The sequence below is a fragment of the Hyperoodon ampullatus genome (genome assembly GCF_949752795.1).
Source record: "Hyperoodon ampullatus genome assembly, chromosome: 10".
Lineage (NCBI taxonomy): Eukaryota > Metazoa > Chordata > Mammalia > Artiodactyla > Ziphiidae > Hyperoodon > Hyperoodon ampullatus.
The window spans coordinates 95,435,071-95,448,937 of record NC_136923.1 but is presented as its reverse complement, the minus strand read 5'-3'; the positions used below and the strand labels follow the sequence as shown (position 1 = coordinate 95,448,937).

The 13,867-nt window shown below is 38.0% G+C and overlaps 1 protein-coding gene across 1 annotated transcript in view; it reads right to left on the bottom strand.

Moving 5' to 3' along the window:
- RANBP9 (RAN binding protein 9) overlaps positions 1-13,867 on the bottom strand; it is a gene marked incomplete at both ends in the record, with an annotated part of 89,208 nt that overhangs the window by 14,596 nt on the left and 60,745 nt on the right. The window contains 5 exons of the mRNA XM_079712843.1: positions 21-165; positions 1,474-1,664; positions 3,193-3,301; positions 4,629-4,741; positions 7,458-7,642. Of these exons, the coding sequence (XP_079568969.1) occupies positions 21-165; positions 1,474-1,664; positions 3,193-3,301; positions 4,629-4,741; positions 7,458-7,642 (743 nt within the window). The remainder of the gene's footprint in view (positions 1-20; positions 166-1,473; positions 1,665-3,192; positions 3,302-4,628; positions 4,742-7,457; positions 7,643-13,867) is intronic.

Sequence of the window (13,867 nt, the reverse complement as noted above, 5' to 3'; positions counted from 1 at the left end):
AAAGCTAGGGATATCATTACCTGGTGAAGTTATTAACTTGCTGTGACCTTGACATGTTTATACTGTTCAGTTCTGGTACATTCAAACTGGACGACTGGTGTTTACTATGGCAATATGACTGATGTGCTTTATTTGATATTACACCATTACTACAACTTTCAAAACCTGGGAAAAAAGAAAAAGAAACTTTATAAAAATAGAAACAAACACATAAGGTTGTAACAGATGTACCATATTCTGTTCATGTATTTCAGACTTTTATAATGCAGGAAAGTCAATGGACTACTTAAATAGAAAACTAATGGATAACTTCTTTGAAAGAACATAAGCATACTTAATTGTGAGCTGTCATCTCCTCCTGTATTTACTGAAGGCTTTATTATGGGTCTCATTTAATCCTCACAACCCCCCAGCCCCTGCCCATGAAGCCCAGAGTTATCATAAACCCATTTTACATATGAATACACCGAGGCTAAGAATCTGTCCAAGCCTGACGTGACACATGGTGTCAGAGGGGTGGTGACTAAGGACACAAACATGAGAATCACGCACACTGTGCAGGATGGTCATGTAAACAGGCTGAGAGGCAGCAACGTAGAAAGGTATATGCTGAGTGAGAAAAAGCAAAGGTGTCGCTCTACTCTTTGAAAGGACAGGAAACAGTATTTGACTTCTGCTTTAGAACATTAAACGTACAGAGGAAAGATAATACCTTGGGAAAAACAGAATTAAAGAGACAAGCAAAGAAAAAAGACTGAGAAGGATCAGAAATAAACCTGCAGAAGTGATGTCATAAAAGCCAAGAAAGGAGAGAATTTTAATTAAGAGAACACCAAAGGCCTTGGCGAGTCCAGAAAAGGATAGGAGGAAATGAACAGGCAGAGCTGACTCTTGCCGGCGGCTTGGCTGGGAAAGAGTGAGCGGGAGGCAGCCCGGCTAGGCAGCTGGGTATGGTGATTGGTGGCTTCAGACACCACAGCCATGTCACCGCCTTTACAGTTATCCTTTCCTAAAACACACAATTACCTTCTCATTACCAAACATCTCCGATATAATTTCTAGAGACAACTTGAATGTTGCCCTTCATTTATGGAGATCTGTTAATAACCTGTTTTTAGAAACAGCTCATCTTTAAGTCACTTCCTGGTACTAAAAACACGTGAATCCGACCCACCCACAATTTTTCCTCCAGAACATCTTGAGAGCAAGTGTACAAATGTGGAGATCTTCGTTTATGGAGATCTGTTAATAGCCTGTTCTTAGAAACAGCTCATCTTTAAGTCACTTCCTGGTACTAAAACCACATGAATCTGACCCACCCACAATCTTTCCTCCAGAACATCTTGAGATCAAGTATACAAATGTGCCAAATGCCTAGCAGAAACGTCTAGATTTTTAAAAAAATTTTATTTTGGTGCAAAACCACGAAGAAGGGTAAAAATTTTAAGATAATGTCGTAAGACTGAACCTCACCAGAAAAATGTGCAGCACTTCCTTTGCCTGATGCTAAACTGTGGACACTCATTCCGTGGCTGGGGCTCATACTTGGACTACTAAAAGGTCGAGGACTCACAGGGTAACTGTCTTGAGATTTTGGACTTCGGCCTCCCAAACATCGTACTTCACTATCTGTACCATTCACCATTTCTATAAACTGACGCACTCTAAAAAGAGAAAAGAAAAATTTACTTACATGATCTTCAAATTACTGTTTGTTTATTTAATAGCAACAGATTTCTGAAAGGAAATGTTTTAAGAACTTGTATTTATCAGTAAATGTGGCCTTTAGATAGTACGCTAAAAATACTAAACATGGTTCCATATACTGTACTGCTTAGAATCAATTTAAAATTTTCCAGAAAAATGAGAGCATAATGCCGAAGACATTGTCAAGATTTACTAAGAAAATGAAAATCTATCTGTAGCTATAATAAACAAACCAAAATGGACCTCATTTTTTTTAGCTAAAATAATCAAAATAATATTTGCACTTGGAAGCAAACCAAATAGTACATAAGAACATCATGTACTTTTTTTTTAAACATCTTTATTGGAGTATAATTGCTTTACAAACATGTACTTTTATATACATACCTACCTACATACAAAATAAGAGCCTAAGTCCCCAAGTTTCCTCATCCCTCTTAACCAAAGCAGGCCACATTTTAACTCTGATTCTAAAGCAAGACAATTTTGACACTGGGCTTAGAATTTCTGGTGCTTGAAGAGTTTAAATCTTAAACTTAATAACATCTGAATTTTAAAATAACGAAGATTCATACGACCAATTAAAAAATGCCAAGTTAAGATGGCTATTATTTATGAAAAAAACAAAAACAAAAGAAACAGAAAATAACAAGTGTTGGTGAGGATGTGGAGAAACTGTAACTCTTGTACACTGTTGGTGGGAATGTAAAATAGTGCAGGGCTATGGAACTGTGAGGACTAATTTTCAAAAAATTAAACACAAAATTATCACATGGTCAACAATTCCCCTTCTGAGTGTATACGCAAAAGAACTGAAAGCAGGGACTCTAACATATATTTGTACACCCGTTATGCTAAGTGAGACAAAGCAGTTACCAAGGACAAATATTTTATGATTCCATTTATATGAGGTATTTAGAGCAGTCAAATTCAAATTTAGAGAGACAGAAAGTAGAACGATGGTTGCCAGGAGCTGGGGGGAGAGAGAGAAATGGGGAGTCAGTGTTTAATGGGTACCAAGTTTCAGTCTCGGATAATGAAAAAAGTTCTAGAAAGGGATGGTTGGTTATGGTTGAAAAACAATGTGAATGTACCAGAAACAATGTGAATACCAGAAAACTGTACATGCAAAAATGGCAAATTTTATGTATATTTTTACCACAGTTTTTAAAAATGCCCCAAACTTACTATAAGGCACTTTACGGGAGGAAAAATAGACACCCATCTTCTAAGTCAGACTTTCACATTCTCAGACACAGGGACAGAATGACAGAGCGCAAACACAAAGCAACAGCTGCCTTCTGCCCACAGTCCTCGACACAGAAGCACATTCTATAACCTGTCACTTACAGGGACTACATTACAAAATTATATCCAAATATCTGAAACAAGGTAAAACAAAAATTAAAACTATTAAAGTATGAAAATAATTTTGATTATATAATACACACATGTATAATTAATATAACATTTTATTAAACTCACTTTAATGTGAAAAGGAGATTGGGATTTCTTTCAAGTAAACTTGGGTATAACTGTTGTGTTGTTTCAATGGCTTCTCCCATTCTTCCTGCTAACACCAATTTCTGAATTCCTATTTAGAAAAAGAAAACAAAAGATAAATTTTTTAAAAAAAGAATAGAAACAGAAACTTAGTGGACCCTCAAAAAAATTTAGTAAAAAATGTTTAAATAAATTATGATTACTTTGCACCTCTTTTTATAACTCAGTTTCTACTTCAACGAAAATTTTCAGACAAATTAAAAAATTAGAAAAACAAGTACTTTAATAAACTACTAAAAAACCCCACAAACTCACATACAAGTAGCATAGGAAAAACACCTGTTAAGCAATACTGATGTACTTAACACTAAAATGAAAAAGATGGGTACGTTATGGCATACACTGTGGTGATGATTTCATGGATATATACTTATCTCCAATCTCAGCGAGGTGTATATGCTAAGTATGTACAGTTTTTAACATGTCAACCATACCTCAATAAAAGTGGGTTTTTTTTTAAAAAAGACAATAGGAAACATTAAAGAAATAATATTCCAAGTGTCTTATCAAATACTATAACCTTTTGAACCCAGTACTAAACAAATGCTAGCCTTTGAGTAAGACCTGAATCCAATAGCTACTCAGTGAGCAGTCCCTGTGGGTTAGATGATGGGGATGCGAAGAGTAAGCGGTCACCTCCTGCTCGCCAGAGCTTGCAACGCCGTGAGAAAGACAGGCAAGCATACGATTAGCTACAACGCAGTGTCATCAGTGCTATCACAGCAGTCTGACCTATAAAAAATTTGTTTTCATCCATCATGATCTCACCCGTAATGTCTTGTTTTTATCCCTATACTTTCATCAAGCCATGCCCTCCCTGATGGCCTAACAGCACCAATCTTAGGATGGCTACTGTGGACCAGCTGTTATGCTGACCTGCCCTGGTCAGAACAGACTCCACGGCTCTGGCCACAAGCACCAGGACCTAAGCAATAAATACTTAAGATCAATACTATCTTAAATTTAGACAGCAATTTAAATGCAAAGATACTTAAATTTATTTTACATGTTATCTCCACTAACATCTAATCATGGACTACTTTACCAATTTAAAAAAACACTGTTTAGTATATGTTTACTTCCTGAAAGCTCAAGAAAACATATTTTATTTTAAGAAAAAATGGCAAACATTTTTACAAAAATTTCTCCAAAACTGTATCTTTCTACATCCAGAATGCTAATAAGTGAATTTTTTAATGTAATCTACAAAAATGTCAATAAAAATAAATTTCAGAGGCATAATTTCAAGTTAATATATTTGAAAAAATTTTAATTAAAAAAATAAAATTTCTAAAAATCAATGTAACCAAACCTATAATCTGAAAACAAGTGTTAGCCATGCACCACAGGGTCCTTACTTTGTCTATTCTTAATGGAAGCTAATTCTTCTAGAACGGTCTGGTCTGTAGATCTGGCAAAGGCCTCTGCTGTGGCACAGTACCCATGGTGGACTAAATAAGATGAAACCATTCTTAAAATAAAAAGAAGAAACACACATCTTTTAGTCAAGAGAATACATGCTTCATACTACAATTTATATAAACAAGGTCTACTCTGATATTATAAGACCAACCTATGCCCTTGGAACAATTAAGGCTTTAAGTACCTCAACTTTAAAATAAGTTAAAAAAAATCATTTTGTCTTATTCATGTAGTATTTCCAAAAAGATAACTGCAAATGCTGAGGTGAGACTACTCTCCCTAGAAATAAGTACTACCAGAGAATCAAGGACATTAAATGACTTTGATTCTTGGTACTCCATTATCCCCAGGTCCTTTCCTATTATTTCCCATCCTTATTCAATCGTACTAACCATAATTTCTATTTTATCTTTATCATATGACTTATCCTAGTAAAGTGTTGGCATTCTGTAAAATAAAACAATTTAAAAACAACAGATTAACTCTTTGTGTTCTGTAGTTGAACCATTTTCTTTATCCATCAGTTACATAAGATGGGATCACAAGGTGTGAACACAAAAAATACTAAGGTGAACCCAGGGAGAGAATCTTCCAGAACAAAATCTATGAGGGTGATAATATTAATCAATGAGGAGTCAGCCTTCTAATCTAAATCAGTTAGTATGGTCGTGCACAGGACATTAATGATTTACATGTGACACTGCCAAAGAGAAAGTTTCTTTTTTAAAAAAGCTACCAAGGGCTTCCCTGGTGGCGCAGTGGTTGAGAGTCCGCCTGCCAATGCAGGGAACATGGGTTCGTGCCCCGGTCCGGGAAGATCCCACATGCCGCGGAGCAGCTGGGTCCGTGAGCCATGGCCGCTGGGCCTGCGCTCCGCAAAGGGAGAGGCCACAACAGTGAGAGGCCCGCGTACCGCAAAAAAAAAAAAAAAAAAAAAAAAAAAAGCTACCAAGTGGTGTTGGCATTTACATCTAACCACAAAACGTTAGAAAAACTATCGCCGACTACACGATATTAAATCGAATACCCAATATCTCTCTAAACATCCAGCTTTTAAACCTGTCTCCATCCAGCACAACTAAGGGGTCCATGAGAAAACGGTGCAAAGCAGTGGTTCAGGAAAAGGGGACTGAGGTGGCAGAGGGGAGGATCTCTAAGAACCAGATTTTTTTCATTTTATTTTATCTAATTATTCAAATTAATTTAAGAGGGTAGGGGAGAACCTCTTAAAATGGATTTCCCAGGAGGTCACGGTGAGTATCAATCTTGTGAAGCATGGGGTAGGGGAGGGTGCCCTCACTGAACCCTGGCTATAGGATTAAGATAAACAATGCCTCCTCTACAACTATCCTGCCATGATGCTCAGTGGTAACCATTTTCAAAGCATTAAGAGATGTGACCCCCAGAGAGCAGTCTATCCTAGCTCCAACTCTAACTCATGGCAACTATGGGATTCTGAGTCAGTTTCACTATTCTTTCAACTGTGCAAGACAAAATACTAGTGTTGAGGCTCTGATAACAGCTCTAGGGAAAAAGCTTGTTTTCAGAATCATCATCATGTCCAAAATTATCTCCTCCAAAAAACATGCATAGCTTTATTAGATTTGTAAATTTAAGACTGTTCAAAGCAATTATACAGACATTTAAGATGAACTGTGTCAAGCTGATGGTATCTTTAATGTTCTCAGGTTAGATTACAGTAGGGAGAATGACAATTTCAACTTACTGGTATTTATTTTAAAGTCTACACTATTTCAAGTTCTAAGAGCTACTATTCAGTACTACTGACATTCATGTGTCATGGCCAGCCTTTCAAGCAAAGGCATAGTCTAAAAAGTTGACTGTCACAGGAGTTACATTTTCCTGCTGACTTCCATATTGGAATTCTACCTTTTCATAAAAAGCTGCCTAAAAAAACAAGTGGAAAATTTTGGGTAAAAAATGAGCTGAGATAAGCAGCACTTTGACTGACACCCACTGTTCGCTCCGCTGCTGCCCACCCTCCGCCGTTACTACTGACTCCTAAGTACCTAACCCGCACTGAGGCATCTTAACTCCATACTCACTGTCCGTTGGTCTTTATTCCCTTTAGCTCCTCTTAAATGGCTAATTATAGAATACACAATAAGTAAATGGAGTTTTAAAAATTCCTTAAGCTGGAGGCTTTTAGTCAGAAAAAAAAAAAAGGGATCCTAGTAAACAAAAATAGCTGATATCATTCTTACACAGCAACCCATTCACTGGAAAAATTTAGCCAAATCCTGAAACGTGAAATGTACACATCAAGTCTGTATTCCAGTATGTAAATTACACCATAATTTTGATGCTTATTCTTACTGAGCAATAATTTTTTCTTCATAAATATTTACATTACTGCTGAACAACATAGCCAAGTTCATGTCTAAATACCACAATGCTGAATTATACAATCTAAATTATCTTTCTGAATTTATCTTTTGCATTGGCACTATTAATAGTTGAATCATGTAACCTATGGAAACCGTTAAATCCTGTTACTAAGGATAGCAAATGAATTAACCTAAGAGATCTAGTGTCACTTTATTTCTTCCAGCAAATTAATAAATCAGACTAAAATACAATTTGGTATGTGTGTCACCAAATCAAACATTATTAATACATTAAAATCATTAGAATATATATTAAGAGATTAAAAAGCTTCAATAAATAGTCTTTCATACCAAAAGGATGAGATGTTTTATAAAAAATGTACTTTTGAATATGTCAATTCACATTTCTTCACTTACTTTTGTATCATGGTCTGCCACTCTCCTTCTCGATCTCCAACTGGAAACCGGTCTATCTGTGCCTGTATTTTGGTTCTCCACTCTCGCATGTAATCTTCTATATCAAACACGAAAGGATGTTGCCCAAAATTAGCATCGACGACTTCTCCTGGTGTCTGGAGCCCCACAGTAGGATATAAATTGGGCTGTAAGACAAACACATTTTGCTAAACATCTATCCCTTTTACGTTAAAAACATATTCATTCTTTCAAATGCTACAGAACTACAAATTTACTTCATGAATATTTTAAAATCTCAATCAAAAACTAGTAGAGGAAGACTAAAGCAAATCATCTAAAATACATTATATGCTGGATGAGAACTATCACTTCCTGTGATCTAATCATCAAAAAAATTATGCAGCAACCTAAGCTACTTATTTATTCAGAGACCATGTGGCATTATACTTCTAATAAATGAAGACACCATTCTTGCTCTTAAGAATATGTCATATAATAGTTGTAGAGATTCAAGTATAACGCAGGTTTATCCTTCTATGTATGATATAAGTGATGCATTTCTAGAAACTGCACGTGAAAGCTAGTTACTATGAACGTACATCCTAACTGGGCACGTACTATTTTATAATTTCACTTATCTGTACATCTGGGATGCCTTTATTAAGGGATCGTGATAAGAACTTAATTATAAGCAAAACAGTGTCATTAAGAATAGAGATTCTTTACATAAAAATAAAACGCGCACATTTCAAGAAAAGGAAAGGATGGATTTAAATATTCAGATTCATGAAGAAATGCATTTACTCCAAGATATACTCCAAGATTTCGAGGTAAAACAATCAAGTTTAATAGCTTCAAAAATTTTGTACAAAAAATACAGGAGTCCTTCTTTTGGCTCTATCCCTAGTTGTTACATCTAAAGGGAGAATAAGTTACTGAATGTCTACTAAACGGCCAGGTTTAATCATTATAATTATCCTGTTAAATCATTATTATTATTATTTGCATTACAAAGATACAGAAACTGAGGATTAGGGGTAAATTAACTTGCTCACAGTTGCTCTACACTATGGCAGAGGTGCGATTAGAACACAGGTTTATTTAACACCAAATCTAAGTTCAATTTTTCTTTCTGTAACTCCAAACCCTACTTCATCGTCAGTCTCTGTATTTATGCCTTATCTCTTTGCTTTAATGGTTATCACAAGTATTTTCAGTACAAAATTAGGTAAAGATTGAGTATAATTCGTGTGTACATATAAGGTGCTTAGACAGATTTCACTGCAAAAAGCTAAGAGGGTGTTTTTAAAATCAGCTGACCAACCAAGCAACCAAAATCAGAAACAGAAGGTGTACTGTGTCAAAATATTGAGAAATATACTCACACCGGATTAGGGAAATAAATGGTAACGCAATGCACACAAAGGAACTGAACAAATGTACTGATTCTTAACAATCAACAAAACCTGCAAGTTAATAGAATTTTAAGCCGAAGACAAGTGAGATACTTATTACAACCTTCTCATTTCACCAATGAGAAAACTGAGACCTAAAGAGCTTAAGGGGTGTCTCCAAAAGCACACAGCTTGTTAATGGCACACATAAAGGAAAAAACTCATGGCTCTCTACTCGTAGCACAGTATTCTTTTCATGAAACCCCATTACAAAATTGTGACATACTTTGAAACAAAAATATATAAAGCCAAAGACTCTTATGTCAAGAAAACTAGACTTTATAGAAAACAATCTGCCACACATATAAGCATCAATGTTCCAAAAAATATTCTCACAATACAGGAGGACAAAGATTACTAGTTCAAAAAAATTTAATTGGCAATAGATAGGCAATTTGAAGAAATATAAGATGATAAAAATATGAAGAGACATAGTGAACTTTTTAAAATGCAAATTAAAATAAACAGGTATTTTTGCACGGCAGATTAAGATTTTAAAGACTGAGAATACCCAGTGCTGATGAACGTTGGGAAAATAAGCCCTCTCATCCACTGTACGCACCAATGTGAACCCATAGAACCTTTTAAAAAAAGAAATTCAGCAAAATCTATTAAAACTGACAAGGCAATTTCACTTGTAAGAAATTAATCCCACAGAAAAACAAACATGTGCAAAGATATATGTCCCACAGCATGATCTGTAATAGCAAATAAAAAATTAAAAAGAATGTCTAGGGCTTCCCTGGTGGCGCAGTGGTTGAGAGTCCGCCTGCCGATGCAGGGGATATGGGTTTGTGCCCCGGTCCGGGAAGATCCCATATGCCGTGGAGCGGCTGGGCCCGTGAGCCATGGCCGCTGAGCCTGCGCGTCCGGAGCCTGTGCTCCGCAATGGGAGAAGCCACAACAGTGAGAGGCGCACATATCGCAAAAAAAAAAAAAAAAAAAAAAGAATGTCTATTCACAGGTGGTATTATATACCACAATCATTGAAGCTCAGACCCCAGTAACTATAAGATTTACCATTATTTTATGTCTAAGCAAAAACACTGCCCATTAAACTGACAGGCCATGGATTCTAAGATGCACCCCATATCATAAATGTTAATATATGCAAAAATGTACATCTTCAAATTGTGGTAGTACATCATACAATAAGTTATTATAAAAACAAGCAAAAAGAAGAGTTAAAAATGTGTATACTGACACAGAAAGAGGCCCAAGATACATTACTAAATGAAGAAAGCAAGCTATAGAACAGTGCTTCAACTATGACCCCGTCTTCTTCCATCCTACATTTAATTATGGAGATACTGGCTAACGTAAGTTTAAAACAGATCTAGAAGGGTATACACTCAACACAATCATTGAATCTACAGAAGCTGGGATTATAAGGAACTTCTCTTTTATACATTCCTGTATTTATAAATATTTACCATTTGACTATTTAACACTCTATATTACCTTCTGTAATCAGAAAGTGATAAAAAACTAAAACTGACCAAGTCAGTTTAAGCTCAATGAAAAGTAACTAACTGTACCTTTTATACCACTTACTCAACCTTAAAACTTGAGGGAGAGATTAAGGACACAGCCCTTAACGGACTAAACTACAAATTTAAAAAAATATAATAGACTTTTAAATTGCTAAATTATAGATTTCTAAAAGCAGAATACAACAATGCAATGGGTCTTAGTATAGTCACAGAGTTGTGCAGCCATCACCATCTAATTTTACAACATTTGCGTCACTCCGGAAAAACCTCCATACCGATTAGCAGTCACTCTCTGTAACCTCCCAGTTCCTAGCCGCTGACAACCACTAATCTACTTTCTGACTTCAAAGATTTGCCTATTCTGGATATTTCATATCAACATAATTATACAATAGGTGGTCTTTTCTGTCTGGCTTCTTTCACTTCGCATAATGTTTTCAAGGTGTATCCATGCTGTAGCATCTATCTAGATTATGGATATATGTAAAACAATGTTTTCAGGGAAACTGATTTTAAATTAAAAAAAAAAGCACTCCTGCCTATGTAGAATTAGAAGTGAGAATAATTTAAGTCTCTATGAAGAGAATAGAAAAATACATAGGTCTCATTTCTATTAACCCATGAGAGATGAAGACAGCTACTAAAAATGCTATTCAAAAGCTAAGTATACACAATAAAATCATATCCTCAATATCATAGTTTTGTTCTTTCATATATAAAAGATTTTTTTCTAAAGAAAATTGAAGCATATAATGCTTTCTATAAAAGGTAGATTTCAAATCAGGCCCAGGAACTGGAAAGCAGCATCATTTTAAACGTGAATAGCTTCTATAACAAAAGAATTTATCTAATCCCAACTGAATTAGTCAGCTTATACATGGACATTTCTCAAACTGGTGAGGTGGGCTGGGGAAGAAAGATCATTTTGAAAAACATCTAAGGTTTTCCGAGATGTAAAGCACCCTATTTTCCATAATAGGTACACTTTTTTTCTGTGAACATACTCTCCATTGGGATTGAATGCTACAACTGGCTAGAAAAGGATCACAGGTACACAACATAGAAACACTTGTTTGGTGGTGCCTTTAAGAGAAAGACTAACTTCTTTCCTTTTTAAGTAGAAGAATGATATGTTACATGTGGAAGTCCCAGATCTCACAGTCATTAAAAAAAAAAAAAAAAAGAGCTCTCAGAGCCACTGTATGTTAAAAGAAAACTTACAACTACCACCATAACCACCACTTTACCCACTGCTACAGAGCTGAGTATCACCCTTGGTTAATCACAGACGAGGCAAAAAATAGAACTGGTGATTCTAAAGCAGGACAAAAAATAATCAGAAGGCAACACAAAAATAGTCAACATGTCGGGCTTCCCTGGTGGCGCAGTGGTTGAGAGTCCGCCTGCCGATGCAGGGGACACGGGTTCGTGCCCCGGTCTGGGAAGATCCCACATGCCGCCGAGCGGCTGGGCCGGTGAGCCGTGGTCGCTGAGCCTGCGCTTCCGGAGCCTGTGCTCCGCAACGGGAGAGGCCACAATAGTGAGAGGCCCGCGTACCACACACACACACAAAAAATAGTCAACATGTCTACAACTAGCTAAGCCTTTTTCAAATGATCCCCACTAGCTATCAGTGAGGAACAAAATCTGCTGACAAGTTGGTTTTACTTGCTCAGTGCCACAAGAAGAGGGGGAAGAAAGGAAAAGCAAACCAGCTACGTAGGCCCTTTAAGGCAGCGGTCCCCAACCTTTCTGGCACCAGGGACTGGTTTTGTGGAAGACAATTTTTTCACAGACTGAGTGGGGGGGAATCAGGCGGTAATGCAAGCGATGGGGAGAGGTGGGGAGCGACATGTGGAAGTCCCAGATCTCACAATCATTAAAAAAAAGGGAAGCGACAGGGAGTGGTGGGGAGTGACGGCGAGTGACAGGGAGCGGTGGGGAGCGACAGGGAGTGAGGGGGAGAGGTGGGGAGTGGTGGGGAGAGATGGGGAGCAACGGGGAGCAGTGGGGAGTGAGGGGGAGCGGTGGGGAGAGATGGGGAGCAACGGGGAACAGTGGGGAGAGATGCGGAGCGACCGGGAGCGGTGCGGAGTGAGGGGGAGCGGTGGGGAGCGACGGGGAGCAGCAGATGGAAGCTTCATCGACCGCCTGCCGCTCACCTCCTGCTGTGCGGCCCGGTTCCCAACAGGCCACGGCCCGCCACCAGTCCGCAGCCCAGGGTTTGGGGACCCCTGCTTTAACCAACTCCAACCGAAACGGAGCCTTAGCAAAACCCCTGCAACAATACTGAGCCACGTGAACCTGCCTACCTGCGCCCGCACCTACACCCCACCCCACCCCCACCCCAGCCGCTCTTCTCTAAAGCCTCCCCTTTCCACTGAACACACTGGACCACTTCCCTCGACACCCAGTCGAGGGTATGATCATTGCTACTTTTCCTCTCTGTATACAACATCAACTGTGTTTCTTGCTACTGAATCGTTTTCATCAGCAAACACCCTGCTGAATCTAACAAAAAACCTCCTACTGTTCCCCATTCTACCACCAGCTACCACATCCCACTTCTTTACTCCTCACTGTGGTCAAAATCCTCCAAAGCTGTCCATACTCTATAATAGCTTCTCTCTTCCGATTCTCTCTTAAACCCGTCCCAGTCAGGATTTCTCCGTCACTCTGCTGAAACTCTCTCGACAAGGTCACCAGTGACCTCCACTCTGCTAAACCCACTGATCGACAGCCATGTCTTATGTGGTATGTTGCAGTGGCATGTGGCACAGTTAATTTCCCCTTCCTTCTGGATATATTTTCTTCAGTCGGCTGTGAGGACACCCAGCTCTTAGTCTTCCTCCTACCTCTCTGATCGCTGCTCCTCACTTTCCTGTTGCGGGTTCCTTCTCTTCTCCCCAGTACGGCACGCCCCAGAACTCAGCCCTTGCTCCATTTCTCTGCCTGCACATACTCCCTTGTTGACTTCCAACAGTCTCATGACTTGAAATTTAAACAGTGAAATGCCAGTGACTCCCAAATTTTCATCTCCAGCCCAGATCACTCTCTTGAATTCCAGGCTTGTACAGCCAACTGCATGCTTGACCAGTCCACTTAACTTATCCAAAATGAACTCCAGATTCCCCCCCTCAAAAAAGTGCTCCACCTAAAATACAGCCTTCTCCATATCAGTAAGTGGCATCTCCGTTATTTCAATTCTTCAGGCCAAAAATCTTGAAGTCAAATCCTCTTTCTTACATTTTCACATCCAATCCATCAGAAAATTCTCTTGGCTCTCAGATTTCTAAAAAATCTTATTTATCAATCATTTAACTCTTTAATCCATTTGGAACCTACTGTAGTATACAGACAAAATCCTAACACTATATATTTTTTCAAAAAGATAAACACTTCTTCCATTACTGCTTATCAAATAACACCTCTTGATGAGCAATTCTGATCTGTAAGACTCCAA